This window comes from Rhinopithecus roxellana, chromosome 7, assembly GCF_007565055.1.
Source record: "Rhinopithecus roxellana isolate Shanxi Qingling chromosome 7, ASM756505v1, whole genome shotgun sequence".
NCBI classification, from domain to species: Eukaryota; Metazoa; Chordata; class Mammalia; order Primates; family Cercopithecidae; genus Rhinopithecus; species Rhinopithecus roxellana.
Window position 1 is genome coordinate 78,654,411 of NC_044555.1, and position 21,327 is coordinate 78,675,737.

General features: G+C 40.4%; 1 protein-coding gene across 2 annotated transcripts in view; it reads right to left on the minus strand.

Moving 5' to 3' along the window:
• Positions 1-18,000: 18,000 nt before the first annotated feature.
• The window catches only part of MOSPD2 (motile sperm domain containing 2), a 49,481-nt gene continuing 46,154 nt past the window's right edge, over positions 18,001-21,327 (minus strand). Inside the window, exon 15 of one of the 2 annotated variants that reach the window (XM_010352887.1) lies at positions 18,001-20,497. In XM_010352887.1, the coding sequence (XP_010351189.1) occupies positions 20,360-20,497 (138 nt within the window). In that variant the 3' untranslated portion in view covers positions 18,001-20,359. The remainder of the gene's footprint in view (positions 20,498-21,327) is intronic. The other variant, XM_010352888.2, reaches the window with a different exon arrangement.

Below are 21,327 nucleotides of genomic sequence, written 5' to 3' on the forward strand. Positions count from 1 at the left end.
CTCTGCCTCCCAGGTTCAAGCTATTCTCCTACCTCAGCCTCCTGAGTAGCTGGGATTACAGGCGCATGCCACCACACCCAGCTAATTTTTTGTATTTTTAGTAGAGATGGGGTTTCACCATGTTGGTCAGGTTGGTCTCAAACTCCTGACCTCAAGTGATCAGCCTGCCTTGGCCTCCCAAAGTGCTGGGATTACCGGCATGAGCCACCACACCCAGCTGACACTGCTAGTTTAGAGACCACAATTTAAGGCTGTCTTGTGAGGCATTGGAAAGTAACTCCCTCTGTTTGGTCCCACTCTGATTCACCATTTCAATTTTGGGGCCAGTAAACTAGAAATAGCATTGATGACATAAATGTGCTTCTGCCAAAATGAAGAAAACAGATCAGGTCATTTAATGAAAATCAAGTGAAATTACATGATTTCTAGTAGCAATGAGAATGCAAATAAGCATAAACAGCAATAGATAAATCACTTCATGTTTTTGTTTAGCAAAACTTGTTAGGGCCTGTTTATATGTATTTGAAAAAAATATTTTCCAAGAAGCTTGAACAGTAAATTCAAGTCCGACGGGAAAATAATTTTAATTGAGATGGTTGCCAGAAGGGTCAATAGAGAAGTTTTTGTAATGGGAACATCTCAGCACTGCTTTCAAATTCATGCTAACACACATTCTAAATAAAAGCCTGAGAAATCAAAAAAAAAAAAAAAAAAGAAAAACTAACTGTCAGAAAAACCGGTCATAGGAGAAAAGAGTCATGAGACCCTCCCGCAGCAGAATAATCATACTGTGCTTCTCTTTTTGCACTGCCATGAAGAATCTGAGGGTGTCAGGAGGAAGAAGAAAGTCTCTTTGACTCAAAAAAAAGAGCAGAAAGTTTTTACCAAATCTAACTGTGTAAGCATGTGAGCATGTGATTTTTCTGACTGTCATTCTGATGTGAAGAAGCAACGTATCAGCTGAGAAGAGGAAAGAAGAATGAACAAGAAAGAAAAGAAAACAAAAGAAAGAGGAAGGAAGGAAAAGAAAGGAAGAGAAGAGAAGAGAGAGGAAGGATGAAAAGATGAATGGAAGGGAGGAAGGGAGAAAGGGAGGGAGGGTAGGTTGGTCTTTTACCCTAAACTGGCTTAGGTTCTGAGTTTAGATGAATCTTTAGATCAGTGATTCTCAACCTCAGCACTGTTGACATTTGAGACCCGAACATTCTTTGCTGTGGGGGCTGTTCTTGTGCATTGTAGGATGTTTAGCAGCATCCCTGGTCTCTACCCACACCAGATGCCAGTATCATTCCCCCATGCCAGTCGTGACAACCAAAAATGTCTCCAGACATTGCCAAATGTCTTCTGGGAAACAAAACTCCCCTGATTGAGAACCACAGCTTTAGATGATCTAACCCAGATTAAAACATTTACACAGTGCTTCCCAAATTATCAGTAGGGAAAACCAGCTTTTTAAAACAATTTCTATTTATTGTGAACCCATGCATCTTTAAAACACAATAACATTTACTTACTTAAAAATAAAGTAACAAAAGGACAAAAAAATACAAAAATATTTTTATTATTAGATTGAAATATAATTCATTTACTCTGTAAAGGTGACAATATTTCTAAGTACTCTCAATTTCTATACTTAAATGAGCAAGTAATGAATAATGAACCAGCCTGGTACTCAGTGGCACTCATCTGGAGGAAATCAGAGGAAAAAATGCATTCAATTAAGAAATACTTGCAGCATAGCAAGAAATTGTTCTAAAGTCTATATTTCTTACATGTTATTCCGTTTTTTGTCACCTTTAAGTTATATTATTTAAGTTAGCTTTAGTAGTTTTGTTGGCAACCTCTATTTAATTTTTTTCTTTTTTTTTTTTTGAGACGGAGTCTCCCTGTCGCCCAGGCTGGAGTGCAGTGGCCGGATCTCAGCTCACTGCAAGCTCCGCCTCCCAGGTTTACGCCATTCTCCTGCCTCAGCCTCCCGAGTAGCTGGGACTACAGGCGCCAGCCACCTCGCCCGGCTAGCTTTTTGTATTTTTTTAGTAGAGACGGGGTTTCACCGTGTTAGCCAGGATGGTCTCGAACTCCTGACCTTGTGATCTGCCCGTCTTGGCCTTCTAAAGTGCTGGGATTACAGGCTTGAGCCACCGTGCCCGGCCACTCTATTTAATTTTTTAAAGGAGTAAATGACTTTAGAAAAACATGCTAATTTACAGCTGTTATCCCAGGAGGGCTGGCTATGAAGACTCCAGCTGAGATACTGCATTTGACTTGTAGATAGTACATCATTTCTTTGATTCATTGATTAGTTAATGAATTCAGTGCATATTTGTTCTACAGCCCCCTGAATATCAGACATTGGGTTAGGTCCTGGGGATCCAAACATCAGTGAGAAAGAAACTCCACTTATGAGGGAAGGTACTGCCATTCAGGAAACCTTCCTGGAGGAAATAACACCTCAGCAGAGACAAGAGACCGAGTAACAATCCAGGAGGAGAAGCAGGAAAGACTGAGAGCATTTCAGGCAGAGGGTGCTGCGTGGGAGGTGGTCAGCAGATCAGTCATCACCCCTCCAAGGAACTGAAAGTAAAACGTGGCTGAAGTTGAGAATAGGAAGTGAAGGAGCATGAGCTGAGGCTGTAGAAATAATGCAGGGGACCAGGTGCAGTGGTTCACGCCTGTAATCCCAGCACTTTGAGAGGCCGAGGCAGGTGGATCACTTGAGGTCTGGAGTTTGAGACCAGCCTGGCCGATATGGTGAAACCCCATCGCTACTGAAAACACAAAAATTAGCCGGGCATGGTGGCACGCACCTGTAGTCTCAGCTACTCTGGAGATTGAGGTGAGAGAATCACTTGAACCTGGGAGGCAGAGGCTGCAGTGAGCAGAGATGGCTCTGGCCATGATAGTTGCTGAAATTTTACCCATCACATCCTCACATCTGCACTCCAAGTCAATACTCCACTTCCTAATTTTATCTTATTTTATTTTTTTGTGGAGACAGGATCTCACTGGTCTTGAACTCTTGGCTTCAAGTGATCCTCCCACCTCGGCTTCCTAAAGAGTTGGGATTCCAGGGGTAAGCCATCACACCCAGCACTGCTTCCTAATTTTAAAGGGGCCTCTCTTCAAATCTCACATCATACTTCAATTTATATGTTACTGACCAGGACTTGTTACATATTTGTACCTTGTTGTGAAGGAGGCTAGGTAGCGTATTATTATTTTTTTCTGGACTGCCATATTCTCTGACAAAAAATCAGAACTCTGTGACAAAGCGCATAGAAGAGAATGTACATTTGGTACCCATATCTCTCTGAAAGACTGCCATAATCAGGTTTACATTTCAGGAATATCATTCTGACTAGTGTGGAGAGCAGGTTGTAAGGAAAGAAGACTGGAGCCGGGTAGATCAGCAATGAGGTAGCGGAACACTCTAGGGCCGGAATGGCAAACTGTGAGCTATAAACTAAATCCAGCCCACTGCTGTTTTTGTAAATAAAATTTTATTACAATCATGTCCATGTATTTGCATATTGTCCATGGCCGCTTTTGCTACACAACAGCAGAGTTGAGTTGTTGCAGCAGAGACCACATGGTCTGCAAAGTCTAAAATATTTACTATCTGGCCTTTTACCAGATATGTTACCAGAAAAACATTACCAACTCCTGCTCTAGAGAAGTAGCAAGTAGTGTTGGAGAAAACAGACACTTTCAGGAGACCTCTAGGAGGTAGAAAGTGTAAGTGATTTGGGGGTATGGAGGATTAGAGGCCCAGGTTGGAGCTCTGACTGGAAGTAGGCAGAGTATTTCTGCAATCCTCAGCAGTGTCCAGATCACTGTCTAGCAAATCAGGTTTCCATGAAAGGGTTCTTATGAGACTTGAGATTGATCACTTACAGTTCATTAACCAAACAAAAAAAATTACTCAGGTTTTGAGCTCTTAGCTTTGATGAATAAAAATTGAAAGAGGACTAGTGTCCACTTTAAAGGGGAAGAAAATGAATATAGAAACATGGAAAGTTTATGACGTATAAGATACTGTGCTAGAAATGCATTTATTGTGTCTGTTTATACTCAGTGACAATTCATTTTTTAATTTTGCTTTTTGATGTTGGCTAAAAAATATTTTTAAAGTATCAAAAAAATTATACCCACTAATGTTTCACAATTTGTTTTTGTTTTATATCTCCATTAAAAGTTTCAGTTATAAAAAAGTATAGTAGTATCATAAGCTTATTAAACAATGGGATAAGACAGAAAATTTAGGAAAAAATCTGTCCTCTACCATTAGATACAATTTCTGTTAATTCACTGTATTTTATTTTCATTTTTTTTCTTTCTGAAAATATTAAGCATTTTCTTTTAAATTATACTTTCCAATAGTTATATATACTGCTTTCTTCACTTAAATTCTGCCACTTTTTTTTCATTATGTGATCTTTGTTTGCATCACTTTGGGTACAAAACTATTCTGAAGATTTATGGGAGGTACTTGGATTTGCACAGGTGTGTGTGCATTTCACAAGCCCTATATTTTCTAATTGGAGACTTAAATCCAGAACATAGTATCCTGCTACCCCACCATCTACTCAAAGGACTTTTTGAGTCAAGAGGCTTTTCCCAGTACAACCTAGCACTTACCTCATTTGGGAACTAGGAATCTAATCTGTGTTGGCAGCAAAGCTCTTTCAAGAGAGTTGCTGCTTTCATTCAGTGGCTATTTCTAGAATCTATTTATAGATGCAAACTTGCCCTTTTTTTCTCTCCTTGTGAGTGGCAGACAGGGTTGCTGTACCACACAAAACAACTCTTCTTTCCCCATCTGCCTTCCAGTCCAGTGACACTTCTTTAGACCTAATCATAATCTAAAAGCCCCGCTCGTTTCTTCCACCCTGGGAATACTTGGTAGCTAGCCCTAGTTTAGGAAATCCTTTTTTAATAGAGGAAAATTGAAATGGCCTAAAATTAGATTGCAGTGATGGTTGCAAAACTCTTGAATATATTGAAAACCACTGAACTATACACTTTAAATAGTGAATTTTATGGAATATGAACCATATCTCAATAAATCTGTCAAAAAATTAAGAAAAAGAGACAAGTTAGTAGTGTTGTGGCTTTTGTTTGTTTGTTTGTTTTGAGATGGAGTCTCGCTCTGTAGCCCAGGCTGGAGTGTAGTGGCGCCATCTCTGCTCACTGTAACCTCCGCCTCCTGGGTTCAAGCAATTCTCCTCCCTTAGCCTCCTGAGTAGCTGGGACTACAGGCACGTGCCACCACACCCAGCTAATTTTTTTTTGTATTTTTGGTAGGAACAGGGTTTCACTATATTGGTCAGGCTAGTCTTCAACTCCTGACCTCAGGTGATCTGCCCGCTTCGGCCTCCCAAAGTGCTGGGATTACAGGTGTGAGCCGCCATGCCCAGCCTACTTATGGTTTATCTGAAGGAGCTAAACAAGAAATTGAGTGATTTCACAGATCCAGCAAAGCAAAATTCATTTAATTAGCACCAAAATGGAATGCACTCACTTAATAAGGGTGATTGCCAGGAGAGAGTTCGGGTGGTATTTTGTGTTTCCAAGGACCATCCTATGTGGTAGTATGTAAACAGAGGCTGGGCACAGTGACTCACACCTATAATCCCAGTACTTTGGGAGGCCAAGGCGGGTGGATCACGTGAGGTCAGGAGTTCAAGACCAGCCTGACCAACATGGTGAAACCCTATCTCTACTAAAAATACAAATATTAGCTGGACGTGCTGGTGGGTGCCTGTAATCCTAGCTACTCAGGAGGCTGAGGCAGGAGAATCACTTGAACCCAGGAGGCAGAGGTTGCAGTGAGCCAAGATCGCACCATTATACTCCAGCCTGGGTGACAAGAGTGAAACTCCATCTCAAAAAAAAAAAAAAAAAAAAAAAAAAAAAAAAACAGCACCTATTCAGGTATTTTCTTAAACAGTTCTAAATGGTACCTATTCAGGTATCTCTCTCTCTCTCTCTTTTTTTTTTTTCTTAAGACAAGGTCTCACTCTGTTGCCCAGGTTGTCGTGCAGTGGTGCAGTCACAGCTTACTGCAGCTTTGACTTCGCTCACCTTAGGTGATCCTCCCACCTCAGCCTCCCAAGTAGCTGGGACTATAGGTATGTGCCATTATGCCTGGTTAATTTTTTTGTATTTTTTGTAGAGATGGGGTTTTACCATGTTGCCCAGTGTAGTCTCGAACTCCTGGACTTAAGCAATCCACCTGCCTCAACCTCCCGAAATGCTGGGCTTACGAGCACGAGTCACCATGCTTGGCCAAGGTATTTCTTTTATTTGTGCTCTGGAGAGCTTCAGAATAGAATAATTGGTTTCTAGAATAAGCTGTTTTGTTCATGGATTTTGAACCTTAAACAAATCACTAATTCTCAATGGAGCATTAAACATCTGAATTCATTTTGCAAAGCTGAATGTCAAAGTGGCTTTTTAAAGTGAGAATAAACATAAAGCCATTTATTACCAGTGATCACACCAGCAGTTCTAACAAGTGGACTTGGCCAATTAGAGGTCAGGGCAAACCCTGCATTTTTTACTGTGCTAGATTAATCCCATCAGTGTGAAAGTGGATTAATCATTAATGTCTTCAAGATGATGCAGGTGTGTGTTTTGAGTCAATTGGTGTTCTAAGTCATTTGCCCTATAGAAGATTTGCATTTTTGTGTATTTGATGAATGTTTATAGCATGCCTATCTTCTTTCAGATGCTACATTTACAGGGTGTGTTTTGTTAGACTACAGTAAGCTTGTTTTCCACAGAAACCTCTTAGAAATTTGTTTCGCCTGTTCTTTCCCCATTACTAAGAGCCCACCCTCTAAATAGTGTACTTCATCAGCTAGCTCCCCGCGTGACATATCTATGCAAGTGAGAAGGAAAGGGTTAACAGCTGATCTGCAATCCAGCCTTTCTTACCCAGGGGGCGCACCAGAGAGAAATGACCAGTCACATGTCCTTGTGAATTTGCTAATTGGACTTCCTGATGGTAATCGCCAGTGGGAGTCCTTATCTATAGAATGCTTTTGTCAAGATATACCAGGTTTGTCTAGGCTTATTTATGGTAAACACACCTAGAATCTGTGAATTTCTGGAGAATGGTCAGCTGGTAAATGGCGTTTTTAGTGATCATGGTATAAAATGAAGATGTTTCATGACAAAAATAGCTCCTTTTGTGAAAATAGTGTCTCTCCACTCCCCACCTTATGACACTTAGAGAGATATCCTATGTTAAATCTGGGCCAGGATCATTTCACCCTACAGCTGTAATTCCCTGGGAACAGACAGCACATCTTAATCCTCTTTGTAACAATGTCCAGCACAGCACACAGCACCTAGAAAAGACTCAATAAATATTTAATTTATTTTAAAGAATATACATACATAACATAACCCACTTATAAATGGCCGTAAACTACTTGGTTAGCAAAACCCACACAAGATCATAACAGTTTTAACCACAATTATTGCAGCCAAGAAAATGTTTAACAGTCATATAAAATGAGAAGTCACTTAGAAAAAAAGAAAAAAAGACTTTTAGGTTGGGTGCAATGGCTCACACCTGTAATCTTAGCACTTTTGGAGACGGAGGTGGGAGGATTGCTTGAGCCCAGGAGTTCAAGACTAGCCTGGGAAACATGGCAAAATCCTGTCTCTACTAAAAATATGAAAATTAGCTGGGCATGGTGGTGCACACCTGTAGTCCCACCTACTTGGGAGGCTGAGGTGGGAGGATGGCTCGAGTCCAGAAGGCAGACATTGCAGTGAGCCAAGATCATCGCACTCCAGACTGGGAGACAGAGCTAGACAGACCCTGTCTCAAAAAAAGAGAGAGAAAAAAAGACTTTTTTTTTTTTTTTTTTGAGACGGAGTCTTGCTCTGTCGCCGGGGCTGAAGTGCCGTGGCCGGATCTCAGCTCACTGCAAGCTCCACCTCCCGGGTTTATGCCATTCTCCTTCCTCAGCCTTCCGAGTAGCTGGGACTACAGGCGCCCGCCACCTCGCCCGGCTAGTTTTTTGTATTTTTAGTAGAGACGGGGTTTCACCGGGTTAGCCAGGATGGTCTCCATCTCCTGACCTCGTGATCCACCCGTCTCGGCCTCCCAAAGTGCTGGGATTACAGGCTTGAGCTACCGCGCCCGGCCGAAAAAAAGACTTTTGAATAAAAGGTAGGAGTCTTTTGGATGAATGTTTTTCAAACTTTAATGTGCATATGAATCACTTGGGAACCTGCGATCTTGTGAACATGCAGATTCTGATTCATCTGGGATGAGTCCTGAGATGTGCCTTTTCTAAAATTTCTAAAGGCTTGTTACTCAAAGTGTGGTCTAGGCACTTGAGCGTCAGCATGACCTAGGTGTTTGTTAGAAATACAGGATCTACAGCTCTATCCCAGCCCTTCTTAAATCAGACTCTGGCTCCTTTTTCAATGATTCCTTCAAAAACACTCTTGGCAAAGGTCCAAGGACTTCTTATTGATCTTTCTCTAAGGTTACCTGGCCCTGCTTAAGAAGTGGTATTTCTTTGATAGCTCTATATCTCCATTATAATTGATTGGCTTGTCCAAGCTTATTGCTAAGGGTACACAAGGCACATTTTTCTTCCTACTTTTTCTGAAACCATAGAACTTTGAACTTTCAGTCCCTTTGATTCAAGCGTGTCTGCTTTGGGACTGCCTAGCAAGCAGTGTAATACTATTATACATGCTGTTTACTGGAGGTCAGGAAAATACAATATTGGCTAATGAGTCCCACGGGCAAGAAAAGGCACTCAGAAATTTCATGTGTAATCTAGTCAAAGAACATTAGATTCAATAAGTAGCAGAAAGATGTGACCGGGGTAAATAAAATGTGTTTGGATATAGGAAGCTCAGAGTTACCTTTTTTTTCCTGGACTCTTTAATAAAAATGTATATTGATTTTAAGTCATGAAATGAAAGCATTAATGGGTATAATTAGCCAAAACTCAGTGCTACAAATTCAAATTCAAAGATGTAAGTGAAGAAGAAAATACTCCTGGAATGAAGGTGAAGAACTCAGCAGAATTTCTGTCTTCAGAGAAACAGCAATATGGAAAAGAAGACTCAAAAAGGAAATCCTATTAACATACACAGAGATGCAGGCTGAGATGAAAGAATTACATGCAGTTAAATCCAAGTCTGCCAATACTTACAAAATACCACTAGCTTTAAGCAAGTATTATCTGCATACTTACATTTAGGATCTATAATGAAGTCCCCTAAATACATAGGAACCTCATAATGCCCCTGAGGTCTACTTGGATTTGCCCCTAAATCAATGAAAGCCAAAGGCAGGTGTATGTCCTGCAGATAATAACTGCCTACTGCCAGGAGCTTGTGTTCCAAGGTGTGTGTGGGTTGGCTGAAGTCCTGCTGAGCAGCGAGCAGAGAGCAATAATGGCTGGTTGTCATGATGAACTTCCATCCCAGAGAGTCTCAAACACGTTTCACATATTTAACCAATCCACAGAAAGATGACAGACAAAAATCAGTCCATATAGGGATAAGAAGGAAGAGAGAGTCAGATGTGTGCAATCTGGCCCTGACTAAACTATGAATTGCTGTAGTGAGCAAAATAGGACACAGAAATGCAAATCCACAGAAAGGTCTTCAAGATTACATGCAGCTTTTAGTTAAAATACACATGCTGTCACATTCAATTAATTTTACAAATGGAATTAAGAAAATGAGAATACAAAGATCTATCCTGGGCTTTAGCTATAAATCTCCTCTCCTTTATTTACCAGTGTTGTGGAATTTTAACTTTGACCATCACCTTCAGCTCTGTTTTACATTTCTGTTGCAGGTTGGGCTTACAGGCACACAGGGACCCTTCAACTCTGTGTTAAAACCCCCAACACAATGTATTCTCAGGATATTTAGTCCCAAAACATAGTGCTTGAAAAGAGGATTCCATGGTTTTATAAATTTGGGAAATACATAATATTCTCAGAGATTTGTCATACACATTAGTACACTAAAGATTCTGAGAAATTCTATGGGGGAAAACTTTAATTTTGTTTAACGCAATGTTTCTCAAAATTACATGGCAAGGGAAACTTTTTGGCCCAGTGTAAACTATGGAATTAAGTGTTCTAAGGGACCTACTTGAGAAAATGCAGGCCTACAGAGATAGAAAACAGCGCCTGAAAAACTGCTCTAGCATATTAATGGGGCATAGTTGTCCCTGCTGTGAAGTGAGTAGAGGGTAAGAAAAGCTGGGGGAAGCTCCCTGCTCATTAAACATCTGGGTGAGTCCAAACACTATCCTGCTGTAGTGAGTCTATGACAGAAGAAACGTTTTTGCAAGTCTTGGAGAGACCAGGGCTCTACTGACCTATAATTCCCTTAGAGCTGCAGACCAGCTATTCCAGATTCTTTGAGAACAGCCACTGTCTCTTATAGTTGCTTTTCCCCCTAGAACACCAAGTTATATGCTTTGCCTAAAACTGTGCTTGATGAATGTGAGTTGACTGATATACATGAGGCAAAAAGCTAGAAATGAAGAAAAGGAAGGCTAGAATAGAACTTAAAAATAGTCTATTTTTAGAATTTCAGGAATATTTTCATCAGGTAGGCTCCACCCATGTGGCAAGTACTGTATTGTGCTATGTGTTGGGGACTAGATGGTGAATACTTCATGGAGTTTATAGTCTAATTGGGAGTGAGGCATTATAAAAATTGTACATGTTTTTAAATACAAGCTGTAATGAGTGTTATGAAGAAAACATGGTGGCATCGTGGGAGCATCTGATAAGGGGACCTGACTACCTAGATTCCTGGGATGAGGGATTCATTCTCTGAGCAAATGATGAGCTGAGAGTAAGCCTGAAGGGGTAAAGGTGAAAGGCTGAGATGAAGAATTCCAAGCAGAGAATGGGATTGAACAATGAAGAGGGAGCAAGGGGAATGAGGCCAGAAAGCAGGTAAGGACTGATCATTCAGGGCTTTGTAGGACAAGTTAGGAAGTTTAATCATTGTTTAAAAGCCATGAAAGCCACTTGAAACTTTTAATCAGGAGAGAGATATGACTGGATGTGCAGTTTCGATAGGCCCTGAATATTCCTGAATCAGTATGGAGAAAGGCTTCTAGAAGATGCCCAGAGACCTCTTGAGGTTGTTTCAGGAGTAGTTCAAGTGACAGAGCTGTGGATTGAAGTGAAGGTGGCAATGAAGAGGTAGAATTGGAAGAGGGTGAACTCTGTGGCGTCAAGGATGGAGTTCAGTTTCTAGCTGGTGTAAATGGATGGAGGTCCCCTTATTAGATTCTCCCATGACACCACCATGTTTTCTTCATAACACTCATTACAGCTTGTATTTAAAAATTTGTACAATTTTTATTAATGTCTCACTCCCCATTAGACTATAAACTCCATGAAGTATTCACCATCTAGTCCCCAGCACATAGCATAATATAGTACTTGCCACATGGGGGGAGCCTAGTCTAGCCTACCATCCATTGAGATGGGAATGGAAGACAAGGTTACGGGTTGGTTTTGACATTTTCTGATAGATACCTGGAACTACTGAGTTGATACTGGGTACATGTGTCTAGACTTAAAACAGGAAGTCTGGGTTAGAAATATACAAGGGTTAATGGCTTATTGATGGTAATTGCAGCCATGGGTATGGAGGAGTTAACCTAAAGGGCAGTGAGGAAAGAAAGTTCAGTTCTTTTTTTTTTTTTTTGAGACGGAGTCTCGCTCTGTCACCCAGGCTGGAGTGCAGTGGTGTGATCTCGGCTCACAGCAACCTCTGCCTCCCAGGTTCAAGCAATTCTCCTGCCTCAGCCTCCCATGTAGCTGGAACTACAGGTGCCGGCCACCATGCACAGCTAATTTTTGTATTTTTAGTAGATACGGGGTTTCACCATGTTGGTCAGGCTGGTCTCGAACTCCCGACCTTAGGTGATCCACCTGCCTCAGCCTCCCAAAGTGCTGGGATTACAGGCATGAGCCACCATGCCCGTCTAAGAGAGTTCAGTTCTGACTTTAACATCTTAAAGACTTGGTGAAGGAAGACGAGCCAGTAAAGGAAACTGAAGAATATCACTGGGAGAAAAAAGCAGGAGTTTGTTGTCTTATGAAACTTGTGGTTGATACAGTCAAATGCTGTTGCAAGAACTCACTTCAGACTCAAGTCAAAGTGGGTCCATTGGAAGAAGCAACAAGGAGGTCATTGCTGGGCCATAGCAAGTACACGGTACTGTTTTGCCAGAGTGATGGATGTAAACAATAGAATGGAGTGCGATGACAAGGAGAGGGATGCAAGTGGAAATGTCCTGAGGGCCCTTTTTAGAGATTTGTCTAAGAGGAAGATCAGATTTCAGTTCGGAGTTTGGCCCTAACTATGTGAGTGACCTCACTTATATCTTAACTCTTAGAATGAAGAAGGTCTGTTCCACTCTACACATGTAGAATGGTAAATAATAATGTTTGTCTTTCATTCGTTCTCAATTCTCTTGTCTTCTTAAAGCAAGAGAATCTTGCTGATGGTGATTCTAGTTTTAAAGACATATTACATATATTTATTAGACTACATGACCCCCTCCTCCTGGCAAAATAATAAAAAGTAAGCCAAATACTTTACCTGGTGTTAAAAATGAATGTCTAATTGACCAAGATAGGTGTTATTATGGCCATTTCGGTTGTGGCACTTCCTAATGATTGATTGATTGATTTTATTTTATTTTTTTTTTTTGAGACGGAGTTTCACTCTTGTTGCCCAGGCTGGAGTGCAAAGGCGTGATTTTGGCTCACAGCAACCTCCACCTACTGGGTTCAAGCAATTTTCCTCCTCAGCCTCCCGAGAAGCTGGAAATACAGGCATGCACCACCACGCCCAGCTAGTTTTGTATTTTTAGTGGAGGCGGGTCTCTCCATGTTGGTCAGGCTGGTCTCTAACTCCCGACCTCAGGTGATCCACCAGCCTCGGCCTCCCAAAGTGTTGGGATTACAGGCATGAGCCACGGTGTCTGGCTGACACCTTCCTAATGATTTTTAAAGAACAATTCTAACTATACTCAATTCTATCCTAAGCACTGACTTTAGAATATAGCTCCTGTATAAGATGCACCTCCACCTTTAATGACTAAGTTCTTAAGCAGTTTAAGAAATCCTAGAGCAGTAAATACTGGATTTGCAAGGAAGCTTTGCTTTTTACGTCAATTTCCTTTCACTTATCCTTTTTAGTAACTTACCAGTTCAGTCACATTTAAAAAAATTAAATTCTGCTAGACTGTGTCATACTATTGTTATTGCTTCTAATAATAGCTTCCTTCCTCTGCACCCCCACTAAAAGGAAGTAGCTGGAGTCACAGAATCTAGAATATTGGAAAAGTACCCAAAACACATTTTTGACACTTAGTTTATGACTGAAAACAGTTATTTGGTATTTGATTCAAGTTGTTCAACCATATTTGCATGGTAGTGGGTGAAGGCAGTTCAGGGCAAATTTCATAAGTTCTACTGAATGAATCTGTATTGTAGTATTAGAGTGAAAACTTGATGCAGAAAAGGATAAATGGATACTGGATTGAGAAACACAAATGATTGACTTCGTGGTTTGTTATGGTCTCAGATTCAGCAAGGGAAAGGGTCAAGCATAATATTAGGATTTTTGGAAGTTTCTTGCGTTCAGAAACTTACTAAGAATACACACATATGTACATGATTTCCAAAATGAACCAGGAAATCAGTGAGATTTTTAAACACATATACATGTATACATAGCTCCAGAACAACCTGAAAATGTGCAGAGGACTTTCTGAAATAATAGAATTCAAGGCACTAGAATTTAATCCAAAGTAAATTAGAGAGTATAAATGTTGGATATCATGATGCAGGTTTCTGTAAGAATTGTTTCCTTTTTTGTTGTTTAATAGTTTTATCCTTCTTATTTACTTACATCCACAGAGCATATTTATGTCTAAGAAAACTAACTCAAATTAACTGATGCAAATGGATTATTCGGAAAGAAAAGGGAAAGTTGCCGGGCGCGGTGGCTCAAGCCTGTAATCCCAGCACTTTGGGAGGCCGAGACGGGCGGATCACGAGGTCAGGAGATCGAGACCATCCTGGCTAACACGGTGAAACCCCGTCTCTACTAAAAATACAAAAACTAGCCGGGCGAGGTGGCGGGCGCCTGTAGTCCCAGCTACTCAGGAGGCTGAGGCAGGAGCATGGCGTAAACCCGGGAGGCGGAGCTTGCAGTGAGCTGAGATCTGGCCACTGCACTCCAGTCCGGGCGACAGAGCGAGACTCCGCCTCAAAAAAAAAAAAAAAAAAAAAAAAAAAAAAAAAAAAAAAAAAAAGAAAAGGGAAAGTTAAAAAAAGCTAATTGCTTTCACTAGAGCTTCATTTATAAAAGAACACAATTACTGGAAGTATCCTTTGTCCTAGCAAATTAACTCATTGTGATAATCTTTCTTAAGCGCTTTTTATGATTGAATACATGTTTAAAATAGTGGTGACATACTTTCCTCTAACAATTTACTCACAAAAGTTTGAATACTTGTGTGAACTGAATCTACGAGACTAGAGAAAGCCAACCAAGATAGAGATATATGGTCTCAACACCTGCCATTTGGTGCCTAATAAAGAAGTTCTAGTCTATTTCCTTTCAGGTGTGGAACATCTGTGAATTCAAAGCCGTCAATCACACTGCTTAAGGTTGAGTTCAGTTCTTCAACCCTCTGTTTCCTGGGGGACTGAATTGGATGAGTTTGCAGGTCCCACCCAGCACACACACAGCATCTCTTCTTGAGTACGGAGTGGGGGTGTTGCTTGTGAATGTGATGGGATGTCACTCCCATGATTAAGAAGGACTTCACAGATATAATTAAGGTTCTGGATAAACTACCTTAGAGTGAATCCCAAGGGATATTGTCCTGGGTGGGCTTGACTTAATCAGGTGAGTCCTTAAAAGTAACTGGGTCCTTTCTGAAGGAAGATTGGTGGTAGCAACAGCCATGCTGTAAACTGCCTATAGGGGTGGGGAGCCACAAAGACCCTTTTGCTAGCAAATTGACAACCTCAGTCCTATAGCCACAAGGAAATGAATTGTGCCAACAACTTGAAGGCACTTGAAAGTGGATCTTTACCTAGTGGAGCCTCCAGGGAGGATGTAGTCAGCTGACATCTTGATTTCAGACTACTGAGCCCCTGAGCAGAGAACCCAGTCATGCTGTACCGGTGTAACCCACAGAAACTGTGAGATGATAATAAATTTGTGCTGTTTTAAGCTGCTAAGCTTGTGGAAATTTTTATATGGCAATAGAAAACTAACATATGTGCTCTGATTTTATTAAATACAAGACTTGTTCAGGTTACTAGACTATGGCTCCTCAGACAGCTGGTGGTAGCACACCCTACTATATGCCCTTCTACCGAGAGTTGAATAAGCCTCCCTGAAGGTTGATGCTGCACATCAAACCACTCCACAAAGCAAACATATGTTAATCTGTATGTTTAAAACCTTTTTGAAGATAAGGTCTGTGATATGGTTTGAATTTGCGTCCCCATCCAAATCTCATGCCAAATTGGGGAATGTTGGAGGAGGGGCCTGGTGGGAGGTGACTGGATCATGGGGGTGGATTTCTCCCTTGCTGTTCTTGTGATAGTGAGTTCTCATGAGATTTGGTTTTTTTAAAAGTGTGTAGCACCTCCCTCTTCTCTCTCTTCCTCCTGCACCAGCCATGCAAGATGTGCCTGCTTCCCCTTTGTCTTCTCCCATGATTTTAAATTTCCTGAGGCTTCCCCAGCCATGCCTCCTGTGTAGCCTGCAGAACTGTGAGCCAATTAAACCTTTCTTTATAAACTACACAGTCTTAGGTAGTTCTTTATAGCAGTGTGAGAATGAACTAATACAGTCTGTCTACAGCTTAGAATACCAAGAAACTTCCAGCCAAGGGTCCTGAGTGGCTATTCTACTTTGTCACCTATTTTATCTTCATTCTCTTTTCTTCTCATACTGTTGGTGAAAGTAAAGCTCTCAGACGTACCTGTTCAGCATTTTAACCTACTGCTCCAATGTGGCAGCTCCGGGCAGTTATGACAGCATTGGACTTAAAAGATTAAACTCTTTGTTCTGACACCAACTAGTCATGTTACTTTGGGTTTCCTTATCTATAAAAGACAGTATGTTATGATGTATTCCACTTATGACTGAAAGATTATTTGGTATCTGACCCAAGCTGCTTAACCATATTTGCGTGTTATGACAAGTATGTTTTGTCTCGAGACTGCTCAAGATGAGCGTGGGAAAACTGCTGGTTTCAAGGACCCCTCAAATTTTCCCCCCAGGAAGACTTGAAAATGTGCACAAATCTTGTCCCTATGGGTCAGGGAGATATTTTTCTGTATTCTTGTCAGTTAAACCAGTTGTCTTCAAATATGTTAACACGTGGAAGAGATTGGTCTCACTCTTCATGGCAGGCAACATGTGTGGGGAATAAGGAAGGTATAGACTCTTTGGACATTACAGGGAGATAATTTTTATTCAATATAAGGACAAATGAAGATGCAGATGTGAAAGAACTGATTTGATAATTTTACTGAGGTGCCAAGAATGCAAGAGTGGATAAAAGACAGGAAAAAGTTTGGAGAATTGACAAGGAGGTGGAGGCAATGCATCAGCAAAGCAAGGCTACACTCCGTGGATGCTTTAAACGCATTATTTCCTCTCATTCTCACACCTAACCTGTGGAGTAGTACTATGATTATCACTTAGGGAAGCAGGCTGAAACTGGCTTAACTTTCCCAAGTCACACAGGTAGTCTTACCTCAGAGCCCTCACTCCTAACAACCACTGTTTCAGTTGGAACAGAAGATTTCTAGTCTGTCTCTTTGGGCCAGGGAGAGAAGGGGAGCCCTATGCTTTCGAGGGCCCATATTGTTCTGATATCAGGAAACCTAGAGTTGATGGTAAACATTTAGGGGAGAAAGAGCTGAAGACTGTTGTAAAGTAACCAATCCTTTCCGACCTAGCTGGAGAGTTTCCTGACAGGAGCTCTAGTCTCCTAGAAAATTGTGCCCTTTAGGGACGGAGACCACCCTGTCACATCCCAGGTCAGTATGGTGTTTGTTGGCAGGTTAACATTCTTTGTGGCTCTATTTTGAATTTATCAGAGGGTTGGGACTCTTTAACCACCTGATTTTGTTATCTCCAGGATTATTTTTCAGTGTAGAAGAGGGACCTGTCCCATTCATGCTATTTTTATGGAGAGGTAGCTGCCATTTGGGAATTTGTGTATTTCATTGGTGACAGACCCTGAGAACCTCTAACATCACCATCCTGGGCTTCCCTGCTGCCCCTCTGCAACACCCCCCAGGTCCCAGGTCCTGAGCATGTGCCTGATTTCAGAATGATCAGTGCCACACTGCTATCTTCCCTGTGTGTCTGGCAGTCAGGCAGACTTCTTGTTAGCCTGCCTCCTGCTTGCTCCTGTTAGAGAGCACTATGTGTGGATACTAGGATTGGGGAAACTACGTGGCAATTCTGACTCATTGCAGCTTCAACAACAGGCTCCACAATGAGCTCTAAGCATGACAGTGGGTCCAATGCTATGTCTGGGGAAAACGAAGAACTACACTGAAGAGCAGCTACACCTGACATGGGGACAAGGAGAAACAGGACACACTAAAGGACAGGCTAACCTGACACTGGACTGCATCTTTGGAGGCCTGCAGTGCTGTCCTCATAGAAATGCAAAGCAGATCCAAAATTACTATGATCTTTAAAAGGTCAGAGTGAGGTTGAATATTGATTTTCTTTAAGATGCTTTATCAATTAGAGACCAGAGGTTTTTTTTTTCCTGATGATATTTATTTCATAAATGTAATTATTTTTCTAAAACATATTAAAATAGAAAACATGTTCTTTTAATCAATTTATACAAAGAAAATACCAATATAGTAATAAAAATACTGAAAATATATGAAAAGCACCAGAACATTAGAGAAATTACACTGGCAACAATTCTAGGAATATATTTTTTTTTTGTAGTTGTACAATAAAGTGCTATTAAATCCAGTCAAAATTAGTGGCGATATATAAAAACAGTTATGGTAGTATGAAATTTGAGGCCAGGTTTACCAGCAATCGCATTTTTAGGCTACTTGCAGATCAAGGTCATGATATTTCACGAATGCTTCCATGGAAAATCTATTAATTTCCATTCCTAAGTGAAAACAAATATCTAAATCTAAATGTTGGTTCCTTGGTAATTTGGTCATGACTAGGTAATGACATGATTAAAAATAAAATTACTGATTAGAGTACCAAAAATAATCATGCAATTATGATTAAATAAAAACAAATGAAGACAGAATAAAATCAAGTGTAAATATATGATTAATCAAGACAAGTACAAACATTTAGATGCCTTTGATTTTATAGTTAATTTTCAGTAATCCTGCTTAGTCACATTTAATAGATACACAAACATTAACAAGATATGTTATTAAATTCAACTGACCAGACATTGAGCAAGGATATTTTAGTGGGTCAACATAATTTTTCATATGAAACATTAAAGGGACACCGTTAGGACAATGCATTTTCAATCTTGGCTAATTATTTCCTCATTTATTTGCCAAGGAACAGAAAACATACACAACTACTTTGGGATTAGATTATATTAAGGCCAAAAATCTACCATGTAAGGGGAAGCCACTGTGCACACATACAGGGAGATACTGTGCACAGTACTTAGGGTGGACTGCAGTCCGTTTCACAGCTGGAGGTGGCAAACTGAAACAGAAAAGCCCAAATTAAGACAAAGTAGCACACCAGTGTCCTTTTAAGGTTTTATTTTCTAGGCCAATTTTGAAGGAATTCTGTTATATCATTCTTCATAACTCAGTTTTGGAATGAACTTCTTGAAGATGAAAGCCAACAATACTACCCTTCAGAATAGTAATAACATCTCCAAACATGGCTCAATCGAGACTCAACATTTTACAGGCAGACTGTTTTTTCTTTCAAATAAAGTAGATGTACATGTGAAGCAACATAGACCCAAACTGGCCATATTAATGAGAAAACAAACTAATTTCATCGCCTCTGCTACTGCAAGGTGTATCTTTTTAGGATTTTAGGAATACCAGGTGGGTACTACCATATCAAAGGCAGAATATCAAGTAAGTAAGTCAATTGGTCCTAGTTTGAAGGTTTCACAGATCATCGTGAGTTACATTTTTCATTCTTTAAATGGAGAGCTGACACCTGGGCATCTATGTTTCTTTTTATTTCTTTCTTTTCACCTTTTTAGATACTCTAGTATTTTGTAAATTTCCTTGTCATGGGCTGACTTTAACAAGGAACATTTTAAAATCTAAATTTATTATCCTGCTTAGCATCTCATACAACTAACTTTTCAAAACATTTATATCTAACACCTTTCATTTAGAAATGAGGAGGGAGACAGTGCAATTCATGGTCCACAGAGACTCCTCTGCTCTGGAATGGGGGTGAAGATGGGACAACAGAAGGTCAGGGCTTTTTAATAAATTAGGCAAAAGGTTCAGTGTCCAGCTATAGTGGACAACATGAAACTCCATAAAAATGACTGGATGGGGGACTGCTTGAGACTTTTCTTTTGGGCATTACTAACAGAATTCAAAGAAATTCCAACCACACTTAGTTTTCCAAATTCTACTGAAATGAGAGTGTTCATAAAAAAGCCTGAGATTAATAAAAGGCAGGCTGTTAAGGAACACTGAGAAACAAGGGTTAAGGTGGTTTGGCATTAAATCGGTTTACATTCCAAAAGAATATTGACCATCACCTGGGAGGAATTCTCAAAATTACAAAGTCATGGTTACATAAATTCCTCTATATAAGTATGTTTTCTTTCTCAATATACATGTTCTTCTATATACATAGTATAGAAAAGCTAGTAAGTCAGCTCAGCTATAATAATTCTGTCATAAAAAAGCAGATTACATTTTTTGGCTGCAACAAAGCATGTTACTTATACTTTTCAGTTTAGCTAATGTATTTACACGATAAAACTTAAGCTTTAAAAGTATTCAGATCAAAAGGAAAAAATAAATTATATTTAAACTATTAATTTACACAATGGATATGCCTTTACTTACTTTACTAAATAGCTATAGTCTCTTATAATCAATTTCTCCAGCATTTCTTTATTCTAGCAGTTTATTTTCAAGACATGTATGTGTTCCCCTCTAAGTGCTGCATATTTCCTTTTAGGAAGCACAGATGTGCAATGTTTTTAGTAGCTTGGAAGAGTTTTAGGTCTGTTACTTTTTCCAACTAATGGACGAAGGAGCCGTGGTTCCTACTCGGCACCACTTCTTTAACTGTACAATACATAGAAGAAAGAGGTGACAAAAGCAAGCAAGAGCATTGTTAAGGAAAGCAGCAGCTGCTGGAACCAGATACAACGCTGAACTTGGTCTTCAAGCTTCCTATTGCTTTCTAGTAAATGACTGAGCTGAAGAGGGAAAAAGGGATGAAAGATTTATATCAATAAAACAGTCATTAATCATGGGCACGACAAACAGGAATACTAGAAATCCAAACACTGAAAGGATGGGGCCCACTACTCTGTAAGGCTGGTGGAAGGAGGTGGAAGTGCAACAGGGCATTAGATTTGTTTGGTGGACAGATATATCTTTGCTTATTCTCATTTTGAGAGGTCTAAATTTCTAGCTGAGACAGGAGCAGAGCAGTCAGTTCCTGGAGGTACAGAAACCCTTAAGTAGTTCAGCTACTCAGAGAGCCCCTCAGTCTCTTTCAAATTTAAATGCACTACTTGGCACTTTTTTTCTGCAAGACTGAATTATTTGATACTCCCCAAAGCACCTTGTGCATTGCTAAAAATGGCCAAAGCTTTCAAATGGTTAGTAGATCTCCAAAAATAACTCACTTCTTACACCATTTCTTTTCTTTTTTTATTGAGAAATGGTCTTGTTCTGTTGCCCAGACTGGAGGGCAGTGGCATGATCACGGCTCACTGCAGCCTTGACCTCCCAGGCTCAAGCAATCCTCCTGCCTCAGACTCCCGAGTAGCTGGGACTATAGATGTGTGCCACCACACCTGGCTAATTTTCAGTTTTTTTGTAGAGACAGGGTCTCGCTATATTATAGCCCAGACTGGCCTCAAAATACTGGGCTCAAGTGATCCTCCTGCCTTGGCCTCCCAAAGTGCTGGGATTACAGGCAGCACTGCACCTGGCCTGCCTACCATTTCTGATTTGGCATCTCTTCACAAAGAAGACAGTATTTCTGTTGTGTCTATGCCAAAGGTTTTTCCTTATGTCT